Here is a 14,037-nt window from a genome sequence, read left to right as displayed (position 1 = left end):
GACAACGCCTCCCCAGCTGGGCTGACCCCGAGTAGTTAAGAGGGCCTGCCCCCTGCCAATCCAAGTTGGGGATTGGTCAAGGCTCCTTAAAATATCCCAAGCAGCTCCACCTCTCTTCTCCTCCTATCTTTATATGATCTTCTAGAAAGAAGAGGGTGGTGACATTGATTCTACCTGTGAGTCACCCAGCCCTGCCCTGAGCCACTCCCAGCCAAGAATGAAAACAAACAGGCCTAGCCACCAGCTAGGCTTATCTAAATGTTCCTGCCCTATAGAAAAATCCTCACTAGCACCCAGCTAACTAGAGGGTGCTACATAACTTTTTAAAGGGATGCTGGGGTGGGCGAGAGGGGGTTAAATATCAACTATAAACATCTATGCTTCTTTCATATGTTTTATCTATTTGTTACTGTTTATTTCCTCTAATTCCAAAATCAGTGTATAAAGAAAGACCTTTAAGCAGATCAGGATTGAGCATGGAGGCGGAGCAGAGACGTGTAACAGAGCGGATATTAGACCTCACCCTGGAAATCATCTACCAGCTGAATGGAGAGGTAAGGAGTCACATGACATCACTCTTATCTCTATTAATGAAACACAGACCTGACCAGAGAGGTGAGGAGGATTCTGGAAGGTCACATGACATCACTCTTATCTCTATTAATAAAACACAGACCTGACCGGAGAGGTGAGGAGGATTCTGGGAGGTCACATGACATCACTCTTATCTCTATTAATGAAACACAGACCTGACCGGAGAGGTGAGGAGGATTCTGGGAGGTCACATGACATCACTCTTATCTCTATTAATAAAACACAGACCTGACCGGAGAGCTGAGGAGGATTCTGGGAGGTCACATGACTTGCTCTTATCTCTATTAATAAAACACAGACCTGACCAGAGAGGTGAGGAGGATTCTGGGAGGTCACATGACATCACTCTTATCTCTATTAATAAAACACAGACCTGACCAGAGAGGTGAGGAGGATTCTGGGAGGTCACATGACTTGCTCTTATCTCTATTAATAAAACACAGACCTGACCAGAGAGGTGAGGAGGATTCTGGGAGGTCACATGACATCACTCTTATCTCTATTAATAAAACACAGACCTGACCAGAGAGGTGAGGAGGATTCTGGGAGGTCACATGACATCACTCGAACAATACTTATTCGATCTCTGACCACTGTGGTTCCTCCCGCTTGCTCATACATCACTACAAGAAAAAAAAAATGTTCTCGTGGTTTTTCACGTTCTTTTTCACATTGTGAAAAACGGTTGTGTGTACGCTTTAACGAGGGGGGAAAAACGCGCATGCTCAGAAGCAAGTTATGAGACGGGGAAATTAGCATAAGCAGCCCAAAGGGTGGCGCCATTCGAATGGAACTTCCCCTTTATAGTGCCGTTGTGCGTGTTGTACGTCACGGTGCTTTGCTCAAGCATTTTTTTTCACGAACGTGTGTATGCAAGGCAGGCTTGAGAGGAATCACGACAAATCACAACATGAAAACATGACATGAATAACGGTCGTGTGTACGCAGCATTAGCCTGAGAACTGATCGATCAGCTGTCATGTGATTGCTGAGTTCTCTGGCTTCGAACCAGCTCTTTATGGAGACATCAGTAGTCTCAACAGACCTCTAAAGGGTCCTGCGTGCAGTTTGGGGGCAGAGAGTTGGGAGCTGGGGACCCAGGTACATCTAGAAACTTCACCCCGTTCTATGACTTTACATGATTTTCTATCACCATTACTAAATCAGATATTACTTTTGTTTTTGGTGGGGGGGTGGAAGGTTAGCCACCTTTTCAGCAAGCCTACACTTCCAGTTTTCTCGTCTAGGTGAAACTGACCCCCCCCCCCCCCCCATCCAAAGCCTTCTAGGGTACCGACATCATGCATCTCAGGAGGTTTCGGGTCAATATCTATAGCTGGAAAGAGGGCGACACTGTGTGTGCTATATGTCATTTGGGATTTTAAAGGTGCGAAATTAGAACAATAAAGTATATAGAAAAATATAATATTTATTTTAGTAAGTTTAATAAATTACAGAATATAAAAATCTATCCAGTGATACAATACAGTTTCAAGAAAGTGCAAGCGGAGAAATTCTCTCTACATGTTTCGCCACGTTTGTGGCTTCTTCAGGATAAATTCAATTTGTCAGGCACAATCTAGTGAAAATAGAAAAAGACAATGTATAAATATACTCAAATGCAAGAAAAACACAATTGCATTTTATTAAATTTTTCCTTTTATATATAGAATTATATAGCTCTCAAGCTTTCCGATGATTTCACAATGAGAAAACAAAGTCCTGTTACTGAAACGCCATCTCACTACCTAAGAAGCACCAACAAGATTCAAGAAGCAACTAGAGAGATCACTGAGCTGCTGACGGGAGAGGTGAGCGGTGCCGGGAATTCTGGGACATTATCCAGTAACAGACAAGGGATGTGTCTGGATGGTGACTGTATCATTGTGTGTGTCAGGTTCCTATAAGGTGTCAGGATGTCACTGTCTATTTCTCCATGGAGGAGTGGGAGTATCTAGAAGGACACAAGGATCTCTACAAGGACGCCATGATGGAGAAGCGGCTGCCCCTCACATCACCGGGTAAGAGGAGACTTTATTGTAAAGGAGAGAGCAGTATGGAGGCTCCACCTAGATCCCCCATTATCTCACTCAATGATCTGACCGCCCTTACGCGTTACGTCCAATCAAGCATTTATTGTCCCTTGTTTATTAAGAGGTCTCTAAGCAGTACTTTGTATTCAGTCAGTGTGTATGACGTCATGATGGAGAAGCAGCCGCCCCTCACATCACCGGGTAAGAAGAAACTTTCATTTCTTGTAAAGGAGAGAAGAGTATTGAGGATCCCCCTAGATACACATCCTCTGATATAAAGACATAGAAGCTCTGGCCCAGATTCTCAAAGGACTTACGACAGCGTAGCGCCATGTACGCCGTCGTAAGTCCGAATGAGAGCCGTCGTATCTATGCGGCTGATTCTTAGAATCCGTTACGCATCAATTCGGCTAAGATACGAGCGGCGTAAGTCTCCTACGCCGTCGTATCTTAGGGTGCATATTTACGCTGGCCGCTAGGTGGTACTTTCGTAGATTTCCGCGTCGAATATGCTAATGAGCTCGATACGCCGATTTCACGAACGTACGTGCGCCCGGCGTAGCAAGATACGTTGTTTACGTAAGGCGCCGGACCGGCGTAAAGTTACCCCTTATAAAGCAGGGGTAAGTCATGTTGGGTATGGACGTCGGAAACGTACGAACAGCGGCGTGTTTGCGTAAGTCGTCCGTGAATGGGGCTGGACGTAAGTTACGTTCACGTCGACTAGGCATTGAGCGGGCGTAATTTAATTTGAAAATTCGACGTGATACTGAGCATGCGCCGTTCGAGAAAAGCGTCATTTACGTGGGGTCATGATTAGTTTACATAAAACACGCCCCCCCTTTTCCTCATTTGATTTAGGCGCGCTTAAGCCGGCACATTTACGCTACGCCGCCGTAACTTTAGAAGCAAGTGCTTTGTGAATACAGCACTTGCCTCTCTAAGTTGCGGCGGCGTAGCGTAACGACGATACGCTACGCCCGCTTAGATTTACGCCGCCCTACGAGAATCTGGGCCAGTGTATTCAGTCAGTGTGCTTTTTCCTACAGATGGATCCAGTAATGGGAACCCACCAGAGAGATGTCCCCGTCCTCTGTATTCCCGGGACTCCACACAGGAGGATCAGGAGATCCCTCAGGAGGATCAGGTAGGTTGCATTCATCCATCTAAAGTAAGTACAACCATACCTTCCTATTTGCAAGCAATGTAACCAACTATTCAACCCTGGGATCATTATAAAAGGAATGTTGCTTTATTCTGTAATAGCGATTGGATGATATTTAAAGTAATCATTCTTGTATAGGATATCCCTGCATTGAACATTGATTACAGAATGGAAGCAGAAGAGCCCTATGTAAGGATCGATGAGCTGCAAATCCCTCCAGAGATCGGCACAGGTGAGTAATAAACACTAAATCCAGAGAAGAGTCCCAAATTCTCCTTGTTCAGTCACTACAACAATCTCTTCTTCTCCCCCCTCCTCTGTCAGTAGACAGTAATGGGGAGACAGTATGTGCCCAGTGGGGGAGTCAGGAGCCATCAGCCTCTATTAGACTCCGGCTCTCCTCCTCACATCATGTCATTGTGTGTTACCAGCCAAGAGACGTGACCAGTCTCCCCCCCCCCCCCCCCACACACACACTCTCTGGGGCAGTGGCGGCTGGTGCTCAACATTTTTGGGGGGGCGCAAAGGAAAAAAAATTGCAGTCTCACTGAGCCCAAATGCAGCCACTGTTCCATGCCATCAAACGCAGTCACTGTGCCATCAATTTGCACCACCGTGCCATGCCATCAAATGCAGCCACTGTGCCATCAATTCGCACCACTGTGCCATGCCATTAAACGCAGTCACTGTGCCATCCATTGTCACCACTGTGTCAAGCCATTAAACGCAGCCACTGTGCCATCCATTGTCACCACTGTGCCATGCCATTAAACGCAGCCACTGTGCCATCAATTGTCACTAGGGGTGTCACGGATCAAAAAACTCACGGATCGGATCGATCCTCGGATCAGGAGTCACGGATCGGATCATTTTCGGATTAGCAAAAAAAAAAAAAAAAGAGACAAATCGTGTTACACCCACCAGAGTTTTATATTTCATAGTTATTTTCAACACAAAATGGAGCTTATGTGCTTAAATACAGTATATGTAAATCCGACGGACTGTTTACATGGTACATTTTAAAAGCCGCAGCAAACCTGCTGACCTTGCATGGTTGCTAATGTGACAGAACACCTCTGATTTTCACATTTAACTAAATGTTAAATGTGAAAATCAGAGGTGTTCTGTCACATTAGCAAGCATGCAAGGTTTGCTGTTGCTTTTAAAACTAAACAGTCCGTTGGATTTCTAAATACTGTATTTAAGCACATAAGCTCAGTTTTGTATTGAAAATAACTATGAAATATATGATCTGACACACACAGCAGGGCTCTTCCTCCACCTGTCAGTGATTATTGTGGGGTATGATGGTGTCCCCATAGTGTGTGTGTGAGTGTGTGATCACAGGGAACACGGTGTGGAGGGGAGGGATGTGTCAGGCTCATACAATGTATTCACTACCGTATGTGTTCTGCTCTCTGATGGTCTCCTCGTCCAGTGCTGGGGATGCCGAATAACATCCTCCCCCGTCCAGGAATACAATCACAAACACTCGGCCTCCCCCTCCTCCCCCCCGGGCTCCGCAGCACATCTCCTTTTCCCTTCACACACAGCTCCGGCCAAAACACACACACACGCTGCCTTGCTTGTAACGCGCCCGCTGATTGGTTTGGAGGCAGGGCAGCTCTGGGTCATCGCTTCTGTTAAGCATCCTGATTGGCCGAGTGCTAGTGTTTCGTTTCCCGCCTCCTCCTTTCCTGTCAGTCAGTGTACTGCAGTGAGAGGAGGCTGAGGGAGCTCACAATCTACGGATCATACGGATCACATGTGTGCCGATCCGAAAAGGTTGATCCGTGCGGATCACGGATCAATGACGATCCGTTACACCCCTAATTGTCACCACTGTGCCATGCCATTAATCAATCGTCACCACTGTGCTCTTTAATGGTTGCCGCTGTGCCAATGGTCGCCGATGTGCCAATTGTCCCCACTGTGCCCTGTAAATTGCTTTCTCCCCCCCCCCCCCCCCCCGCCCGGCACTTACCTTTACTGGAGTCAGGCATCCACGTCCCACGATGTCTTCTCCCGCCCTCGATGACTGACAGGCGTCTCAGCCAATTGGGTTACTGGTAGCCAGAACCGGCCAACCTGATTGGCTAAGACGCCTGTCATCTTATCCAAGGGGCGTACAGTCTGTGCGCTCCGAGAATAAGCTTCCGGGACCCGAGGGCTGTATTGGGAAAGCCTATCAGAGCTGTTGGCTTTGATAGACATTTCCGTACAGCCAACCAGCTGGCGTTATTCAGATGGCCGGACATGAGCGCCGACCATCTGAATAACAGCGGCAGCGGCGATAACATAGATTCGTGCAATGCATGAATCTATGTTATTTGACTCAGTGGCGGTGAGAGCCAGAGGGGGCGGCGCTCCAGCGCCCTCTATGGACGAACCGCCACTGCTCTGGGGTCTCTCATACATCTCAGTACAGGGGGCTTCACTCTCATCTCTATTCACAGACCCCGGAGACACCATATATGCTCAAAGAGACGTCAAAGCTGAGGAGGAGGAAGAAGGACGTGTGTGGATAAAAGAGGAGGAAATTCCTTTAGAGATCAACGCAGGTGAGGAATAAAGACAATTTTCTTTCTTTGCTCTATTTAAAAACAAAGGGGGTAGATTCTCGTAGATCGCCACATCTCTGTGGCGGCGTAACGTATCTCATTTACGTTACACCGCAAGTTTTACGGGCAAGTGCTTGATTCACAAAGCACTTGCCTGTTAAGGTGCGGCGGCGTAGCGTAAATCCTCCGGCGCAAGCCCGCCTAATTCAAATGATCCAGGTAGGGGGCGCTAAATGACGTCGCAATGACGTCATTGGTTTCGACGTTAACGTAAATGGCGTCCAGCCCCATTCACGGACGACTTATGCAAACGATGTAAATTTTGAAATTTCGACGCGGGAACGACAGCCATACTTAACATTGGTTGCCCCTCACATAGCAGGGGCAACTTTAATCGTCGCAAAACTTACGGAAACGTCGTAACTTCACTGCGTCGACCGCGCGTACGTTCGGGAATTCGCGTATTTAGCTAATTTGCATACTCGACGAGGAAAACGACGGAGGCGACACCTAGCGGCGGAAAAAAAAAATTGCATTTAAGATCTGACAGCGTAAGAGCCTTACGCCTGTCAGATCTAATGGATATCTATGCGTAACTGATTCTAAGAATCAGTCGCATAGATACGACGGCCCAGATTAGGACTTACGACGGCGCACATGGCGTTGCGCCGTCGTAAGCCCTTTCAGAATCTGGGCCAAATTTTCTTTGTTTATGGTCGTTACCCTCTGACCGAGAGAGATGTGGATCACATAAACACGCTACAAGACTTACAACATAGATAGACCTGAAGTGTGCCTTGGTGGTCTGGTCAGTATGCCAAGAAAAGGGGGCATACCCAAGGTAAGTAATGGGTAGTTAATTGAACTACCCATACCTGATATGCTGAGAAGTGCCCTGAAAAAGGGAAGGGCGGGAGGGTGTCGAATGTGATTGAATGCGCAGACTCACGGACATGAGGTGAGCTGGGAAGAGTCGGCCCAGTGACGTGTAGTACTGCACACTGAACTGACAAAGAGCATGTGTGAGTGGGCTGCTTAAATACCCTCCGGGCTCCTCTCAAACAGAGATACGCTTAAACCTATCTAAGATACGACGGCTTGCGCCGTCCTATCTTAGGGTGCAATATTTAGGCCGGCCGCTAGGTGGCGCTTCCATTGCGGTTGGCATAGAATATGTAAATCACTAGATACGCCTATTCACGAACGTACGCCCGGCCGACGCAGTACAGATATGCGGTTTACGTAACGCTTTATCAGGCCTAAAGTTATTCCATCAAATAGTTGGAATAGTAATGTGAAAGTATGGCCGCCGTTTCCGCGTCGAAATTCGAAAATTTTACGTTGTTTGCGTAAGTCGTCCGTGAATAGGGATTTACGTCATTTACGTCCACGTCGAAATCAATAGGACCGTGCGGCGTACTTAGCCGCAATGCACACTGGGAAATGTAGGCGGACGGCGCATGCGCCGTTCCAAAAAAACGTCAATCACGTCAGGTCAAACCAAATTATCATAAAACACGCCCCCTCAGCCTATTTTTAATTAGGCGCGCTTGCGCCCGCCGCATTTACGCTACGCCGCCGTAAGTTAGGAGGCAAGTACTTTGTGAATACAGTACTTGCCTCTCTGACTTAAGGCAGCGTAGCGTAAATACGTTACGCTGCCTTAAAGTTGCGTGCCCCTACCTGAATCTAGCTAACAATGCGAATTTCGAAAGGCAGTTGTCGTTCGACGCCCTTTCGTCCGAAATTCTTACCGTTAGTACGCGTCTTTCGACATCCGGTTTTACATTTTTCTTATGACAAAAGCTGGATGAGCAGACTAGTACATTTTTGACGAATGACAGCTCAACGTCCTGATTTTTTTAGATGGTCAGTACAGAAATCGTCACACAAAAGTCGAAAGTACAAACACGCATGATCGGAATCAAGGAACGACCCGGAAGAGTTTGGTCTCGTAAACTACCGTTCGTAATCTAGTAATAACATTCGAGACGCGGCAATTGATGAAATGTTGAAATGCAGCGCACATTCTCAAAAAAAAAATCACGAATCAACGCTCGCCAAACTTCTACTAACACAAAATTAGCAGAAGGGGCCCAAAGGGCGGTGCTCGAAAAATTAACTTCGTCTTTATACTCTCGTAGTACGTCGCTACGTTCGTGTTTTTCGAACAACAATTTGCGGATAGTCGGTGTGCTAGACAAAATCCTGCACGCGTGCTTTTGACAAAAATCGGACGCTCGGTCGTACGAGAATCGAACCGTGTGTACAAGGCTTAAGACTTGTCCCGCCATACTTTAACCTGTTTTCAGAAATTGCAGAGCAGTGCAGTTTGGTTCAGTTATGGTTACTGGTATCCTTTGTAGTGTTTAAACCCAAAAGAGCTCAATGCTCACTTACTGTTGACTCTGGGCAACAGGGAAAATAGATTCGGTAGGGTTAATTTACTAAAATTTGGTACAGCTGTGCATGGTAGCCAATCCGCTTCTGACTTCAGGTTGTTTAATTAAGCTTTGACTGGAAGCTGATTGGTGTCTAATTAGGTAGATTCAGGTAGGGGCGTGCAAATCTAAGGCGGCGTAGCCTAGCGCGTTTACACTACGCCGCCTTAAGTAAGAGAGGCAAGTACTGTATTCTCAAAGTACTTGCCTCCTTACTTAGGGCGGCGTAGCGTAAATGCGGCGGGCGTAAGGGCGCCTAATTCAAATGTGTTGGAGGGGGGCGTGTTTATGGTAATGAGGCTTGACCTTACGTTTTTTTCATACTGCGCATGCGCCGGGCGCCTACATTTCCCAGTGTGCATTGCGGCTAAGTACGCCGCACGGGCCTATTGATTTAGACGTGGACGTAAACAACGTAAATCCCGATTCGCGGACGACTTACGCAAACGACGTAAACAATTCGAATCTCGCGGGGGGAACGGCGGCCATACTTTAACATTGTTATTCCACCTAATAGATGGAATAACTTTAGGCCGCCTAAGGCCTTACGGAAACGGCGTAACTCTACTGCGGCGGCCGGGCGTACGTTCGTGAATCGGCGTATCAACTCATTTACATATTCTACGCCGACCGCAATGGAAGCGCCACCTAGCGGCCATCCGAAAAATTGCAATCTAAGATAGGACGGCGCAAGCCGTCTTATCTTAGATATGTTTAAGCGTATCTCTGTTTGAGCATACGCTTAAACATCCGTCGGCGTAGATTCTGAGTTAGGTCGGCTTATCTACTGATAAGTCGGCCTAACTCTTACTGAATCTACCTAAAAGCATAGATGCACCAGATTTAGCACTCTCCAGTTTTAGGAAATCAACCCCTGTGTTCTTTGTATGGAGACGGTCAATCATGACGACTTGTACTCTAGAAAGGTCTTGAGCAAATAGAGGATTACCATTTAAACAGGAAATCCTATTCTGGGCCCGGATTCAGAAAGAATGGCCTAAGTTTCTGCTGGCGTAGCGTATCTCATATACGCTACGCCGCTGTAACTTAGAGAGGCGAGTACCGTATTCACAAAGAACTTGCGCCCTAAGTTACAGCGGCGTAGCGTAAATGGGCCGGCGTAAGCCCGCGTAATTCAAAGTAGGCTGGTAGGGGGCGTGTTGTATGGAAATGAATCGTGACCCCACATAAATGACGCGCCTAACCCAACGGCGCATGCGCGCGCATGCTCAGTATCACGTTGAATTTTCTCCCTAAGTTACGCCGGCTCAATGCTTAGTCGACGTGAACGTAACCTACGCCCATTCACGTACGACTTACGCAAACGATGTAAAATACGACGCTATAAATTTCAGTCTAACCAATTTCTCCATTTCTTTTTCCCTGCAGAAGGCCAATACCACATAAATAGTCTGGAACAACATCCGATAATATCTCCAATAAGTGAAATAGGTGCTTACATCAAAGCAGAGTTTACAGGAGAAAACAACATTATGATAAATATCCATCCCAGCACAGATCTACTATCTGATCCCTCTATTCATCATGGGAGGAATTTTCCCAATCACTCACCTCTTGCCACTTATCACTCGGGTTATAAAGTGGGTAAAATGTTCCAATGTCCAATATGTGGGAAATCTGTTACCCGGAAATCCACTCTTGTTGAACATCTGAGGATTCATACCGGGGAGAAACCGTATTCATGCTCAGAATGTGGGAAATGTTTTTCCAAAAGAACCAACTTTATTTTACATCAGAGAACCCACACGGGGGAGAAGCCATATTCGTGTCCTGATTGCGGGGAACGTTTTTCTTCTGGTTCAGCTCTTAATAAACACAGCAGGACTCACACAGGGGAGAAGCCGTATTCATGTTCGCTATGTGGGAAGTGTTTTTCCCAAAAAAACAAACTTACTTTGCATGAGAAGACTCACACAGGAGAAAAGCCCTATTCATGTTCAAAGTGCGGGAAGTGTTTCTCCAGAAGAAATAAACTTGTGTTACATGAGAGAACTCACGAGGGGGAAAAGACCTATTCATGTTCTAAGTGCGGGAAATGTTTCTCCCAAAGAAACAAACTTATTTTGCACGAGAGAATCCACACTGGGGATAGGCCCTACTCAAGTTTGGAATGCGGGGAACATTTTTCTAGCAATTCAGCCTTTGTTAGTCGCAAGAAAGCTTCCACGGTGTTAAAACCGCATAGATGTTCAGAATGCGGGAAATGTTTCTCTCGGAATTCAGCTCTTACTGATCACAAACGGATTCACACGGGAGAAAGGCCATATTCATGTTCGGTGTGTGGAAGATGTTTTGCTCGGAAGGATAACCTCCTCTCGCATCAGAGAACACACACAGGTGTGAAGCCATTTTCGTGTTCTGACTGTGGGAAATCATTTAGCCATAAAGCCAGCCTTTTTGTGCATAAGAGGACTCACACGGGGGAGAAGCCTTATTCGTGTTCATTGTGCGGGAAGTGTTTTCCGCAAAGAAACAAACTTATTTTGCACGAGAGGACTCACACAGGGGAAAAGTCCTATTCATGTTCAAAGTGCGGGAAGTGTTTCTCCCGAAGAGGTAAACTTATATTACATGAGAAAACTCATGAGGGGGAGAAGCCCTATTCATGTTCCGAATGCGGAAAATGTTTCTCCCAACAAAGCAAACTTATTTTACACGAGAGGATTCACACTGGGGAGAAGCCCTACTCATGTTCTGAATGCGGGGAACGTTTTTCTAGCAAATCAGCTGTTGCTAGTCACAAGAGAGCTCACACAGGGTTAAAGCCGTATACATGTTCAGATTGTGGGAAATGTTTCTCTCGGAATTCAGCTCTTACTGATCACAAACGTGTTCACACAGGGGAAAGGCCATATTCATGTTCGGAGTGCGGGAGGTGTTTTGCTCGGAAGGATAACCTCATCGCACATCAGAGAATACACACAGGCGTGAAGCCATTTTCATGTTCCGAATGTGGAAGATGTTTTAGCCATAAGGCCAGCCTTTTTATGCATAAGAGGACTCACACGGGGGAGAAACCATATTCATGCTCAGAATGTGGGAAATGTTTCACAAGGAGGGCCTATGTTATTGTACATCAGAGAACTCACATCCCAAAGAGTCACACATCAAATAAGTCAAAGTGATGATCCCAAACGGGTCCTAGTTCTGAAAGAAGATATACATTATATCGGTGTTTCTCAACTCCAGTCCTCAAGGCGCCCCAACAGGTTATGTTTTCATGCTTTCCATTAGAGCTGCACGATTAATCGCGATTTTGATTCTCCCCGCCCCCGATCTCCCCACGGGATGACCCGCGATTCTTCTGTTTTCACCGCTGGTTCCACGTAACCAGCCTGGAACGCAAATGGCGCCGATATCAAAAGCGACGTCAGCAGCCTGCGCCGCTGGATAGATGCCTGAGCTTCAAGTCTCACAGTTCTGTACAACAGTAGTTTGTATCCATGCACCACCCAGTGGTTGCCGGCGGTACTGCTTCTGATGTATTAATCCTTCTCACAGTTCTGTACAACTGTGTGTATCCATGCGCCACCCAATGGTTGCTGGCAGTACTGCTTCTCATGTATAAAAAAAAAAGAGACCAGTGATATGTCTATAATGTTAAAGCGGGAGTTCACCCATTTATTTAATTTTTGCCCTTTTCCCCTTAGATTCATGCTCGTTTGGTCTAGGGGAATCGGCTATTTGTTTTAAAATATGAGCAGTACTTACCCGTTTTCGAGATGCATCCTCTCCGTCGCTTCCGGGTATGGGTCTTCGGGAGCAGGCGTTCCTTCTTGATTGACAGTCTTCCGAGAGGCTTCCGACGGTCGCATCCATCGCGTCACTCGTAGCCGAAAGAAGCCGAACGTCAGTGCGGCTCTATACTGCGCCTGCGCACCGACGTTCGGCTTCTTTCGGAAAATCGTGACGCGATGGATGCGACCGTCGGAAGCCTCTCGGAAGACTGTCAATCAAGAAGGAACGCCCATTCCCGCAGCCCATACCCGGAAGCAACGGAGAGGATGCATCTCGTAAACGGTAAGTACGGATCATATTTTAAAACAAATAGCCGATTCCCCTAGAGAAAACGAGCAGGAATCTAAGGGGAAAATGTGCTCTCTAAGGGTGAACCTCCGCTTTAAAGACCATATAACTCCTATAAAAAAAAGCAGAATCAAAGTTTGATTCTGCTTTTTTCATAGGAGTTATATGATCTTTAACATTATAGACATATCACTGGTCTCTTTTTTTATATATTCAAATTTTTCAGATAAATCGCAGGTTTATTTATTATTTTTTGGGGGGGGGGTTCTGGCATAAATTTTTTGAGAATCGTGATCTTTAGTCTAAGCAAAAGAATCGGGATTCTCATTTTGACCAGAATCGTGCAGCCCTACTTTCCATTATTTTGCACAGGTGATTTGATCAGTTTCACTGCCTTTAGTAATTACCACAGCCAATTCATCTGAGGGAAATCCTGAAAACATGACCTGTTTGGGCAACTGAAGTTGAGAAACATTGCATTATATATAGTAAAACGTTTGTGACCTGTTTGGGCAACTGGAGTTGAGAAGCATTGCATTATATAGTAAAACGTTTGTGAGCCCTTGACCATCACACCAACTAGCAGGGGAGGGCTGGGCCAGGGGGCAGGGTGGCTATTGCCTCCCAGGCCACCCTAACTTATGTTCAAAATGCCCGCTACCATTTTATTTTTTATTCTGGTCTTGGAAGTCGGGCTGACCACTAGCTGTTGCATTCTAGGAGTTGTAGTCCACGCTCAAGCTCCCGGTGGTAGGAAAACAGAACAGCGCAGAGGAAACTACAACTCCCTGGGACTGGATTCTTGGAAGCAGACAGAGGCAGGGCATGCCATGTAGTAGGGACGCAGGGCTGGGCGCTGGCTGTAACTTGACCCCAGGACCAGGAGCATTACCCCCCTGTGGCGTGCAAGGACCCGCTCAGCTGAGTTTACTGAGATGATAGACCCTGGCACCCCTAGCTGACCCCCATCTCCCCCTCCCCCATACACCCCATGTAACCTGTCCCAGTGATCAGGCTGCATTGATGGGCACTGGAGTTGGCTGCACTGATGGGCACTGGTGAGGTTGCATTGAAAAAACAGATGGGCCATGGATGGTGAGCTGATTCGGTGGTTCAATGGGCCACTTGACTTGCCCCCTGCCAGCCCTCCCCTGCCAACTAGATAGGCAAAAGTATTTGATACCCCTCCAAACGAT

General features: G+C 46.8%; 1 protein-coding gene across 1 annotated transcript; it reads left to right on the top strand.

Moving 5' to 3' along the window:
- Window positions 1–476: 476 nt before the first annotated feature.
- LOC120910477 (zinc finger protein 271-like) lies at window positions 477–12,173 on the top strand. The gene is made up of 7 exons (XM_040322234.1): window positions 477–554; window positions 2,265–2,405; window positions 2,576–2,615; window positions 3,677–3,774; window positions 3,931–4,024; window positions 6,249–6,353; window positions 10,184–12,173. The coding sequence occupies exons 1-7, from the start codon at window positions 477–479 to the stop codon at window positions 11,938–11,940; spliced, it is 2,313 nt and encodes a 770-aa protein (XP_040178168.1). The 3' UTR covers window positions 11,941–12,173.
- The last annotated feature ends 1,864 nt before the right edge of the window (window positions 12,174–14,037 follow it).

This window comes from Rana temporaria, chromosome 8 (assembly GCF_905171775.1).
Source record: "Rana temporaria chromosome 8, aRanTem1.1, whole genome shotgun sequence".
NCBI classification, from domain to species: Eukaryota; Metazoa; Chordata; class Amphibia; order Anura; family Ranidae; genus Rana; species Rana temporaria.
This window is presented reverse-complemented; position numbering and strand designations above follow the sequence as displayed.